Below are 12,949 nucleotides of genomic sequence, written 5' to 3' on the forward strand. Positions count from 1 at the left end.
TTCTCGACTTCCTCGAAATGCCGGCAAATATCTAGACTCGCGTAGATTTGACTTCCTGTTGTCAATTCCTGTCTTGCAAGATATCATCGATCGATCCCAATTATCTCGATTAACTGAGCGACCGTTAGTACGCCTAGCTATTTTGAAATAGCCGCCGCGCGGCATACGTGGCGTCATCTCTGCCGCGATTCGCAAAACTACTTCCCAGAGTCGGTTACCCAACTTCCTGAATTACCGATCGATGATATCCACGCACATTTGGAATGAACATTTTACTTATGTACGAATGAAATGAGAAAAATTACAGGTTCTTACTATTTACTTCCACTCGATTATTTATAGCCAAGTCCACGTAGCCCGAGATATGTTGGACAGTTCGAGAACTGCCCGACCCGCTGAATAAATTAGCGCCAATTTCAAAGGGTGCTCCATTTACAGGTAGACCCTTTATTTTCCCGTCTCACGGCGTTTAAATGAATAAATTACTACGGATCTTTTCATAGCGGGATCCGGACTGGATACGGCGGAATTTTTGGCGAGCAAGAAAGGGTTCTTTCGGGTGACCGTCATTGTCGAGGAATAATGTTTTCATGACGGTTAACTCACCTGAGAGCAGCTGATGTCCAACATGTTCCAAGATGGCCGGTTTCGATACAAACAAATCGTAATACGCAGCAGTGTGCTGGATTCGCGAACTGAGTCGCGACCCGTTAAAAATCTTTGAAAATCTTCGCCCCTGCGGTGCAAGGCACTGGATGTAGGTAGACTTTTTGCAATTAATTTTCGCATCGAAGAGCGTCGATTTTGCGGCCTCCTCGGATCGCCAATCGAGGGCTTTCCTGACCCGCTCAATAGGACATTTTCCGGACCTCGTACGGGGACTTCTCGAGCCTCGCGTTTTCTACTTCCAAATAAGGCGAGCTCGCATTCGCACGCCGGCTCGCATTATTCGGGAGAATTTCGTGCACTCGTTTCTGCAGTCTTTTCGTTTCGTTTCCTCCCGGTCTGGTGCCGGATTTATCGTTTCGCGACTCGGATGCGGCAGTTCCTCTTGAAGAGATCTCGTCTTGGGCTCTTGCTGGTTAAGTTGCAGCTATGAAAAATGTTTGGCACTCTTCGGAGACTCCTAAACCTCCAGTGGCTTCGCAGGTGGGTGACCTTGGTGCTTCGGCTCGTACCTTTAAGGTCTAGTTTGTCTACGAGTCGGCAGAGTATTACGGAGGAAGAAATTTAAATGGAATTCGATGACTCGAGTTAAATTAGCGCACAGCCAATTGTGTTGCAATAAATTAAAATAGTTTGCCTTCGCGTCTATCTAGTGCACGGTTTGGACATTTCGACTTGCCGTTTGAAAAGTTTAATGTCGTTTGTTTCCGTCATTTTCCCCTTGTTCGCGTGACCTTGATTATTATAATAATTATTTGGTGTAATATAGATGAAACCGATCATGGAGTAGAGACAACTGCGGAAAGATGGCATACGATCCGAGAAACGTCAAGTACCCACCAAATGTTCACTCGCAACAGCATCCTCAGACCAACATGACGGGCTATCCCTATGGAAGCCACCCTGTTCAGCACGGACAACGCACCGACGAGAACAGAAACGAAAATGGCTGTGGCAACAAAGAGATGTGCACTCAGAGCACGCATCAGTCTTCCGGTACTCAGACCATACAGAAAGTAGACGCAGCTACTATGACCGACCCGCTGCAAATCGACTTCCGTCTGACTTCGGAATACCTGGCTCGTTGCTCGAGCACCCTGGGCCTACCGTACGTCTCCAAGTACGAGGAGAACAGCAACACCTCCTCGCACAACTGTCAAGAAGTTCGACCAAAAATCGAATTCGAGGTGGAGCCTCAGCACATCAACGGTGAGTACCCCTTAGCACGCCAGACGAGATCTATAGACCGTTCTTCCCGATTCCACCGTTGAAAGTGACTCCTGAAAGTAATAGAAAAAATTATATTCGACCTTCCATTCTCCAAAGGAATGTTGGTGTACCAATGTCCAGAGTGTGCATACCGCTTTGAAGACAGAGAGGCTTTGCACGAGCACCTGGAGGACCACAGACAGCGACCCCACATCTGCGATATCTGCGGGGCGAGTCTGAAACGTAAGGAACACCTGGACCGTCACAAGCAGGGCCACAACAAGGACCGACCCTACAGATGCAACATGTGCTGCAAGGCCTTCAAGCGCAACGAGCACCTAGCTCGCCACGTGATCATCCACTCTGGCAGCAAGAACCAAGTGTGCACGGAGTGTGGAAAAGCATTTTACAGGAAGGACCATCTGAAGAAGCATTTGCAGAGCCACAGCAGCAGCAGAAACAAACCACTGAATCCATCCCAGAATAATCAGGGTGCCCCAGGCTCGAGTGAAGAAGCACTAGGAGGCTTCGCCATGATGATGAGGCAGGCCGGACCGCCTCCGTTCTCCATCCTGAGGACATAGTCCTAAAATCTCCCAATCAATTGGTATCGTGGAATCGAGAAACGCGTGCCGAAATAGCCGAACGTCTCTCGTCTGGGAATACGTCGTCACAAAAAGAGTGCACGTCTCGACACTGTTGGTTCTAAACGGTCAGCTGTTACCAAGTGACTCGTCGATTTATCGTTTCCCCTTTCCTACCGCGGTTACGTGTGACGGTGTTTTGTGTCGAATCGAGTGCACGAAGTGATTCGTTGAGCTCCTACAAAAGTCCCCTTGCTTCGCCCATAATCCATACGTTCCGTTTCCAATCCCTTTGGGACGAGTCTTGGAAGGGAATACCATGTACTCGAGTATATTCCCCAAGAGAGGCCGAGGAAGAGTATTCGGTGAAGTGTCCTAACGGTCTAGAGAATCGGAACACCCTAACCTAACCGATAACGCAATTAGGAATTAATTTCTCAACATTCCAAACGTCACAGCGAAGAATAGCGGAGTTAAATCCACCGAATCTTCACCGATGTCTTGTCCTCGCTCCCTTTTGAACAATGGCCACCGTTACTTAGCGAGGAATTACGCCCTTCCCTCTTGTCTCTAATCCCGGTCCGACTTAGTTATGTAGTTTCAAAGAGTAACGTGTAGCGTAAGTCTAGTACCTAGTGCGAATCCCTATATCGTGACTTATTAAACATTAACAACGGGAGCACTCGGTCCCATGGCGTCTACCATCCATAGGGACGCCTTCGGTTCCACGGATAACCGAAAGTTGACATGACATCGATGCATCCGAATGCACCGACCGATTAATTACGAGTACTGATTTCAAGGTATTTGATATTTACACCTCGAGCGTGCAGAGAGAAATGGATCGTATCGGACTCTCCTGAGAAACCTTTATAAAGCCCGTCCTCGGATAAACGGCGGAAAGAGTGTACCTTACATAGGCACCACGTAATCTCGAATGGTTGTACATATATATTGGCATTACCTTACGTAATAGCGGATGTACTGTACCGTTCACGATAGAGTTAGCGAACGATCGTCTTGGACTTTTTTTAGCTGCGGCATACCGAGTGCGGAGTCTGTCCGATTCGTTTCCCTCTGCGCGGATTATGGATATNTTAAAAAAAAAAAGCACCTTCGAGAACTCTCATCTTGCTGACGTCCTCTTTAGTCCGCCTAGGAAGACCTGAAAAATGAACGATTTGCAAATAAAAATCCCAGATGGGCGGGAATAAAAAATGTAAATCGAGGAAACCTCCACGAGATTTGCGTGGACACGAGGAATTAATGTAAGATTTTGTTAATAGAAAGGGTACGTAATATATATGTACAATTGTTATATATTGCGCGCCCCCTCTTCAACGTTCGCTTCGCTGGCAAAATCGCACTTTCCAACGCTACGGGAAGTCTCCATTTATTTGCCTTGCCATCGTGTACATACAGTTCCTCGTTAATCTTAAATATCCTTCTGTTTCTCTCCTCAATTATGCTCGGCTATTGTGCTTACTAAAAATATTTCGCTTTATTCTCTGTCGCGTTTCTCGCGGATTTCGAGACGCGGATTGGAGAACGGAGACGGACCTAATTCCAGCCTGCAGCATTTTTCCGGTCGATTTGGCCGCGACGAGAAGTGTCCAATGGCACGAAGAAGGAATTATTAGTCTTGCGATTAAATCATGAGATCCATTTATTTATTTATTTATTTTTCATTTTCTTTCGATCAGGGAACTCTTGAAATCTTCCCCGGGAGACTCTCGTATACGACGTGCATTCGAGTACGCATCGGCGCACATTAAGTCCGTCTCCTCCTCGACTCGCATTATACCATTTCCGTATATCTCAGAAAGGACCGTGTGTCGAAGTACAAAAGAAACTCGTCGGACCAACACGAAGGTTGTACTTTGCGGCGGCATTAGTATACAGGGCGTTGCAAACAGTCCTCCGAATTCGTCCGCCTTTCAGGCTGCAACTGTACAGGGAGGCTCTTCCGAAGTCCCTAACCACGGTTAACGGCCACGCAATTCGCCAACTCGAGAAACCCTTCCCTCTGTTCGGTTCCGTTCCCTGGGAAAAAAAAAAAATATATCCTCCGTCCTGGTTCCCCATTTTCCAAAAGGGAAGAGAGCCCCTCCACCGAGAAACAAATTTTCATTCGATCAAAGAAATATTTTCTCAATTCAAAGAACAAATATTCGACGCGAGACGAGCTGCAATAAATGAGGTGCAACGTTTCTTCGGAACTGTCAAAAAATTTATTTGAATTTATTTCACTCGTTAATTCGTTGAATTAACAAAATATTTCTCCGCTTCCGTGAATTTCTTTTCATTTTCTCAACGTCGAAATCTTCCGGAAACCGGGCGGCAAAAGTTTCGTCCAAGATACCTGAGACTAGGTTGTTATCCTAATACAGGAAAACGGAAAAAAATAGTTAATCTCTCGTGTCGTCAACGATATAAATGGAAAGGATAACGAAAGTACTCGAAGGAACGCCCAGTTTCAGGATTTCGAGAATTTCGAGAATTTCGCGGGAGCTCTGGCCCTCCGAACCTCTCCCTGGCCTCTCTGGCTTTGTATCCCTTTTGCGTTTCATCCTCTCCACAGTTTCCCTCTCCTTTCCCATTGCTATTCCTTCCAATCCCCTCTTAAGCGTGACTAACTACGCGTACTCTACGTACAATGCTTCGCCACTACACCCTCGCTCTCACTCGTTCACTCGTTCTCTCTCTTTCTCTCCTTGTCCGACCATACGTACCGTTTTGTTGTCTGTATACAAACTTACGTACTAAAAAGAATTATCCTAAGGTGTACTCTTTCCCTCTCGGTCGTACACAAAACGCGCGCATTCTCTCCCACTCTCTCACTCTCGTTTTTACGATTACAAGTACGTGGCGGTGGAGTATTTTAATACAGCTCGTTCTCTTATATATATATATATACTTTGATATATATATGTGGCTTTCAGGTATGTTTACCTATGTTTATAGTATTCCTTAGCGTTTATATTCTTACATTTGAGGTCTGACGTAACCTGAATAATCGCGGNTAATAATAATAAAAGACTTGTACAATGGCACGGGTCTTATTCGAAAACGAACGAACGAGCTATTGTATATGCTGACAAGACTTATCGAGAGACCAAAACAAAGGAACGACGTGTAATGGGCATGCACCGCGGGGTAGAGTCACTCCACCCTCGCGAGTGCAATCGGTGGGTGCTTTGCCGAGGCTGTCTTTCAATCGGCAAGCAAAACGATCACAACCGTCCGCGGGAACCGCATCTCGGTGCATCCCACGGACAAGAGTATTCTAGGCGGCAGTAAACTGCTTCTAATTCCGTATAAATGCCAACGAGAGACTGTTAAAAATATATATATATACTTTGATATATATATATGTGGCTTTCAGGTATGTTTACCTATGTTTATAGTATTCCTTAGCGTTTATATTCTTACATTTGAGGTCTGACGTAACCTGAATAATCGCGGTTCTTTTTACCTGCTAAGAGCGCGCCTTGCCGAGTGCGTGACGTGCCGGCTGTGATTCTCAAAAAATATAATATGAAGCTATGATTAATATTATCGTTATCGTTATCGTTATCGTTACCGTTAACCATTATTATTTCTCCATTTATTATCTCGCAGCCCCGCGTGGACGCGGAGCGGTGACACGTGACCCTGAGAGGGGCGACTCGAGTCCCCGGCCCGTAAGGTCGATAATCCCGTCGCTCCGCCACGGGAATGCGAACCTTACGGAACCCGTTGTAGCCAGACGTACCCAGCTGCGTCTAGGCACCCCTCGAAGTCGAGCACGTATAATATCTCGCAGCGGCCTTGGTCGCGATTCCAGCTGACCGTCCTCAAGAGACCTATTCCACGCCGTTTCCTCCTCGTGGCGGGTCGCTGAGATCAAATGCGGAACATGGTTTCCTATCGAACGCGTGTGCGCCACGTGGCAGGTCGCAGGGGCCACCTCGCATCTCCTCCGAGTTTCGCTTCCGTCGGCGACTAATCGATACAAATTTGGAGTCCCGGCCGAGAACGAGGGCGCCCTTAACTTAGATCGGCTAGAATCGCGACTTTTATCGTTCTCTTCTCCCTGTCTTAAGGGTCGAATCACCATATTTCCTCTGCGTCGTCGAGTCGCGACGCGAGAAAAAATATATCTGAATTGCACGAACGCGATGTACACACACCCACACGTGTGCATATATTTCCACGTGCGTATATAATGTATACGGTACATGTATCGCCGCCATTTCGCGACGTCGCGTTCTCGGCCGCGCGACTTCCACCTCCTCAAACACCTGTTTAGAAACTCCGACAACGCGAGCTCGTACAGTCGAGGACGTTAAATTAAATTACAATCCACATTTTTCGGTAACGATACGAGACACACGAAGGCATTTATCTGTCAGTCTACGAAGGATGTCGGACACGACGCGACACGCGTTACGGCTAAAAATATCGAGTCTCGGTGATCGACTAAACGAGCCCAGGTTGTCGTGGTTAACGCGTTCCTCTTTGTACAGGTGTATTACCCCATACACCTCTTGCCAAAGTACCGAGCATCGTACTCGTGGTTTCCCTATTGCTCGAACGGAACGAAAAAATTATCGCATAAACAGGCCCACGCGCACACACCTTCCAGTCCTCTCTCTGGTACACATATAAAACTATACGACGGACTAACGCTTACCGACAATTAAAAAAAAAAAAAAATGTGTGTATATATNAAAGAAGAGGAGAACTCTGAAACGAAACTCTCTCGGGAGAGCCCGTCCCGCACGACGCGAGGACGCGGGAGAGACCCTCCGATTTCGTCGACGCCACTCTTATCTCTACGAGTATATAAAAAAATATATATACAAATGCTAGGTACGAAACGCATCCGGAAGCGCGGCGAGTCGCGTCCGAACGCCCTAGAATACTGGGCAAGCCGACTGTTGGAGAACGACTGACTGCATTCTCCATTTTTCATTTTTTTTTTTTACCCCCCACCCAGACATACCTGGTGCGAAACTCTACCGAGACCCCACGCGCCTCGATCGAGTCCTGCCTTCGTTTCAACTCCGATTTCGGATCGTGCGAGACGGGACTGGAGAATTTCTACGCCCCGGGGTGGCTTTTCTCGCTCCCCCACCCTTCGGAGATCACAAAATGCATATCTAAACGCGGAGATAAACCTAAGCGAACGCGAATCGAACTCCCCTAAACGTTATTCTTTGTACACGGCGCTTTGTCTACGCAGCGCAAGCGGCGAGAATTTCGGAGCTCTTCCCTTGTTATAAAACATCTAGGAAATACTGTGTCAACTTTGCGTATACATATACATATACATATATAATCGTTAACCAAGAGGAAGAGAATAATAATAATAATAATAAAGATAAAAGGGAAAGAAAGAAACAAAGATGCGAGCAAACGCGAGGGCGGAAGCCGCCGCGAAACGAAGGACATCTCCGTCCTTTTTTCTCTGCCTAACGTCTATCCGCTCTCTTTCTTCCTCTCTCACGCACACTCTCACTGGGTCGCTCTTTCTCACCGAACGAAAAAATATTGCCACATAGTTCCTTTTTGTTTTCCCATTTCTGTCGACCTAGCGTAACCTGATATAATCCTAAGGCCTTGCCGGAGCTCCATTAAACCGGAAGTCGCGGTTTTTTTTATAACGGTCTAGTCTCGAGACGTCCAACCGGAAGGGAGGTTACCAAGCGCGCGTGTACGTGGGTACACGCGTATACAAAGTATCCTTCTCTCGGGGAGAGATCCAGACATTTCACGTGGGAGAGCGCAACGAGGTAACGGCCGCCCGAGTCCCTTAAACATCTACGGACCTACCTGTCGCTCAGTGAGTTCTTCCAATACGTATTCTCCGACGACAGCCGGCAAAAGATCACCCGGCTCTCCCGTCAAGGTCGAGGGGCGTCCACCCTGGTCGGACCTGTGGGGAAAAATGGTGGCACGAACGCGTCCGTCTCGAGAAGACGCGCCTCGACCTTCCACGCGATAATCAGGCTAGCAGAAAAATATGTTTGTCTTCCTACGCGGGTTTACAATGCAAGACTCATTGCGCCTCGGGCATCGAATCTCTCCTAAGCCTCCGGGGGTTATTTCGGTGACGACGGGAGAAGCGCCGTCGAGGAGGTGTCCCGTACCCCGGGGGCTCCCGACGCCCAGCCGTGGATCGGTTTCTTCGATTCTTTAAGTCTCGAATCCCTCCCACGGTCCCTATACCTCGGCAACGCGTGAACGTCGCCGGTCACGACCTGGGGAGCCACCGCCTCGGTCGACGTACAGAGACCTCGGTGTTGGCCGGAGGCGGAAGGCCGCTACCTCCCAGGACGATCTCGGTCGAGGACCTCTCCGTCTTCTCCTCGCGCTACCTGGACGCCGTCAGCCCGTGGCCGGGGAGCCGCTACCTCCTGGCCGAGGCGTTGGCCTGCTCTCAGAAGTCCTTAACGTGGCCCAGGAAGCCGAGCTCGTGAGCTTGGTAGTGGGTGCCGGTCGCCAGCGGGGGCACCGTCGACTGGTGAGCCACGTTGACGGCGGTCAGGTGGTGGTGGTGCAGCGTGTGATGCGGTGGGTGCGGGTGGATGATGTTGTTAGGATGGGGAACCTGGAAGTTCCCTGGTGGCGGGGCTCAGGACAGGAGGGGACCCGGGTGTCCGCCCGGAAGGACGGACGACGCCGTCACCGTGGTCGTTTGCATACTCGACACGCTGTTCTGCTGCTGGCTCTGCTGGGTACCTGAAGAGGACGACGTTGTCGTTAATGGAGGGCAGACGTGGAGGGTGCCGAATAAATGCCACCAGCTAAATACAACTCGGATACGTACCCGCGTTCTGGCTGAGCTCGGCTTTGACCCTTCTCGCGATGTGGCTTCGAGTGTGCTTCCTGAGGTGGTCCTTCCGGTAGAAGCCCTTTCCGCACTCCGTACAGACGTGCCGCTTCTCCCCGGAGTGTATGACGAAGTGCAGGGTGAGCTGTTCCTTCCTTTTGAAGGCCTTGAGACACACGGTACAGACGTACGGCCGCTCAGGGTTGTGGCTCTGCTTGTGCCGGGTCAGGTGGTCCTTCCGCTTAAGGCCGGCCCCGCAGATGTCGCAGACGAATCGCCGCTCGAGAGTGTGCCCCAGGAGGTGCTGCTCCAGGAGCTCCCTCTCCGGATAGGCCATGTGGCACTCCGGACAGCAGTAGAGAGTGGAGCCGTCGAGAGCGGTCGTTAGCCTGATCTCGCCCGGCTTCGGTCTGGGCTTCTTCTCCTTCGGGGCCTTCTTCTTCTTCTTTTTCTTGTTGTTCGGGGACATCATGATGTTGGGCGTCGTCGTGGTGGCGACCGCGACCGACGTCGTCTGGGCCATCTCGGACTCCTTCTTGATACTCTCCGCGGAGTACTTGAGGAAGTGGTGAAGACTCAGCGGAAGCGTGCTCGCGGGGAGGTGGCTCAGGTAATCCGCCACCGTCGAGCCAGGTGTGGCCAACGACTGCCAGGTCGCAGGCATCGTGGCCGGAGTTTGGGTGTGCGCGTGCTGCTGATGGTGCTGATGCATCGTGTAGTCCTGCTGGCCTCCGTTGGTCGCCGCCTCGCCGTTACGTTGCTGCTCCTCCGATTTCTTATCCTTGGTTTTGTCCTTGTCCTGCAGGAGATTACACACGTCTTGCTGATTTATCGTTTCTGTAGCCTGCTAACAGAGTAACGGAGGGTAGTGCATATTGCACTGGGCAGGGTGCTTTCGAGTCGAGTTACAAGAGCTAACGGTAGCGAGGAGACCTTGGACAGCTCGGGGGAACGGATTCGGAAGGGTGTAGTAGGCAAGCCGAATAAGTTTCACCGAAGTTCTAAGCCACCGACCCCCGGGCACTTCGACAAACGATTTCGACAGCAGGGACAAAAGAAACTTTAACCTTACCTGATGATAAGTTCGCTTTTCCTGCATTCCTGGCGAGTTGGAGGGGCGCTGCTGCACCGGCTGTGCTTGAGAGTACGGTACATTGGGATAGTGATGGACGTTGCTGTTCGGATAGCTCGTCTTGTTGTTCATCATTACTTGCGACTGAGCAGCCTGCACGCCGTTGGCCTCGGGACGGTACTTTCCCATAACCGGCACTCCGATCGGAGGCTGGTTGGGGAAATGGTTGGCGTAGCGAGCACCCGCACCACCGGAACCGTCGGTCGTGAACTGATGGATGCTCGGTATCGTACCGGGAAAGTGGCCTCCGAACGGCGGGAAATTCATTGCAGACCGTCAATTAGATACCTGAAACGAATCACAGCACTTAGAGACACGTCACCCCGATTCCACTCGATGCCTCCTCTCCGAACCATCCTTGTCATCGTAACGACATCGACACCAAGCTATTCCCTTTACACATCTTTCGACGATCACCCACCCACCGAAAGCCTTCGGTGCACCATAACACCACCCGTGCCCCTTGCAACCCGAAAGCAGAAAATCTGCTTCCACGAAAGGAACACACCGGAACCACCTCTCCGCAGCTCTCCATTTCCTGGAGATCCAAGGCATCTCCTGGACCCTGACAAAGCCCGAGCCCTCCTGGCCAGGGTTACTCACAATGACTTGTTCCTCCCCATGTTTCGGCGCCCCGTGCCGTCCCTCCTCGGAGCGGTGCTCGTCGCTCCTCTCCGACTGTCTCCGACAATGGCACTTTTTCTCCGGTGCTTGTCGCGCCGCCGGTGTCCCGCTGACTCACTCTCCCTCGGCCACGCCGAGCCTGCCCTTCGACGAGGAACTCGCGCGGCACGGCGCGCCGACCCGACGTCTAGGTTAGGATTCCCCGCAGCTCGTCGACGGCTCTCGGAGGTACGCGAGAATTCGGAAGACCGTGGTCGGAGCGAGAGGGCCGCGCGCGCGGCTCAGCGTACCGAGACTCGCAGGGGGTGGCGGCGCGATATGCGCGAGGGGTGAGAGGTTAGGGGCCGCGCCTGCCGCGGAGATCAATCCACCCGGCGGTCGCCTACTCCGCGCCGGGCCGGGGAGGGCTAGGGGGGCGCCCGCGAGACCTTAGCCTCCCCCTCTAGGGTTCCGCGGCCCTTCGCACCCAGCGGCCGCCATCTTGGATTGCCGCATCTCGCGCGCGGTCGCTCGACTTCGCGCCTCCCGCTTCACCGAACACCGTCCGCTTTCCGCCACGTACGTCTCAATCGTTAACACTTTGCGCCTTCGAATCTCGAACCGTTAAAAATTCCAGGCCGAGAATACGGCAAGTTATCGCGCGGAACGGATGCCCGGACGTGGGGAGATAAACAGGGTGGAAAGGGTGTAGATTTTTACAGGCCACGTGGTCGGCCGAGAAAAACGCACCGCGCCGTCTCCCTCCGAGCGAACCTTCTTGATCCACGGTCATTTAAATGGCCGAACTCCCCCTGATAGGAGGAAACCGGCAGAAACCGGGGATGGTGCGGTTCGAACGACCCTCGACCGTGGTTGCCCGTTGCCCGGGTTTCTAGGAGCCGTGTACGTGCCCGATCGAGAAACCGAGCTTTGCGACGCATCAATCGCGATCAAACGCGATTAAACGTATATCGGGAACCGCGCGACATCCGTCTTCGGGCGACCTTCAGATCGGCCGCGAGGAAAGGGCCGTGCGCGGGAGGCAAGATGGCGGCGCCGATTCCCTCGAGACGCGTCCTCGCTCGAGCGCGGGCAGATGGCGCGTGCGAGAAAGGGAAAGGGACGGGAAGAGGACGGTCTCCCGGGAGGCGCCGCGGGGGCGGCTCGTCGGGCGACCTTGCGGCAGGAACGGCGCCCTCCCCTCCCCCTCCCCGCCCCTCTCGGCACAGTCGATACGGATTCGCGCGAGACCCAGGGGAAAATGGCCGAGCGCCGGCGACGCGTCGCGCGGCCCTCCACGCCGAGTCGCTTACCATTTAACTGGCCGTCCGGTCCGCCGGTCTCGGGGCGCGATGCAGCGACTCCGCGCGTCCGGCGCGGTCTTCTTCACCCGAGGACCACGGAAACGAGATCGACCGCCTCGTGCCCCTCGTGCCGTTGACACCTGTCCCTCCAGTCGGCGCCGTCGGCGAGCCCCCACCCCACCGCCGCCCTCTACTGTGCCGGCCTCTTAACTATTTTTTCTCGCTCTGCGGAGCCCCCACCCCACCCCCGCCACGAACTCCCGAAAATACCCGAGCGCCGCCGGGCAAAAAACGAGCCGGCCGCTCTTCCTTACCGACGAGGTTCCCGTCCCACCTTTCTTTCGCATCTCGTATTCTTAGACTTCCGAACGTTAGCGCGTTTTGAGAATTTTTCGGAATAACTCGGGACACGCGATAAGCGCGAGGTGCCTTTCCTTTATTTGCCCGAGTATTCTTTTGTGGCAGGTCCTCGAGAAAAGGAACCAGATGGCGCGACGTCTAGATAGTTCAATGTTAACTATTCAAAAAACGTGCGCTTTGAGTACCGGTTTCAGGAAGCACTCGAGACATGGAACGAACAATTGCCAAATCCTGGCGTCGTCCGAGACTTCCCCGAGAGGAAGAAAGATGACAG

General features: G+C 52.1%; 2 protein-coding genes across 4 annotated transcripts; one reads left to right on the forward strand and one right to left on the reverse strand.

Annotated features, from left to right (window-relative positions):
- Positions 1 to 627: 627 nt before the first annotated feature.
- On the forward strand, positions 628 to 2,742 carry LOC105697414 (zinc finger protein 436). Its single transcript, XM_012420709.1, has 3 exons — positions 628 to 1,149; positions 1,436 to 1,875; positions 1,993 to 2,742. The coding sequence occupies exons 2-3, from the start codon at positions 1,473 to 1,475 to the stop codon at positions 2,457 to 2,459; spliced, it is 870 nt and encodes a 289-aa protein (XP_012276132.1). The 5' UTR covers positions 628 to 1,149; positions 1,436 to 1,472; the 3' UTR covers positions 2,460 to 2,742.
- Positions 2,743 to 3,938: 1,196 nt separating this feature from the next.
- LOC105697456 (zinc finger and BTB domain-containing protein 49) lies at positions 3,939 to 12,436 on the reverse strand. 3 transcript variants are annotated; one of them, XM_012420786.2, is made up of 5 exons: positions 12,325 to 12,436; positions 10,349 to 10,696; positions 9,274 to 10,123; positions 7,447 to 9,185; positions 3,939 to 4,502 (listed from the first exon to the last, which is right to left on the reverse strand). In XM_012420786.2, exons 2-4 carry the CDS (start codon positions 10,673 to 10,675, stop codon positions 9,079 to 9,081), a joined length of 1,284 nt encoding a protein of 427 aa, XP_012276209.1. In that variant the 5' UTR covers positions 10,676 to 10,696; positions 12,325 to 12,436; the 3' UTR covers positions 3,939 to 4,502; positions 7,447 to 9,078. The 3 variants fall into 3 exon arrangements, with proteins under 3 accessions (XP_012276209.1, XP_012276211.1, XP_023290623.1); XM_012420788.2 differs by lacking the exon at positions 12,325 to 12,436 and adding an exon at positions 11,012 to 11,406 and having other exon boundaries at positions 9,274 to 10,075; XM_023434855.1 differs by lacking the exon at positions 12,325 to 12,436 and adding an exon at positions 11,012 to 11,406.
- Positions 12,437 to 12,949: the final 513 nt, after the last annotated feature.

The sequence above is a fragment of the Orussus abietinus genome, unplaced genomic scaffold (genome assembly GCF_000612105.2).
Source record: "Orussus abietinus isolate OABI.00-Male unplaced genomic scaffold, Oabi_2.0 scaffold92, whole genome shotgun sequence".
In the NCBI taxonomy this organism is placed as follows: Eukaryota; Metazoa; Arthropoda; class Insecta; order Hymenoptera; family Orussidae; genus Orussus; species Orussus abietinus.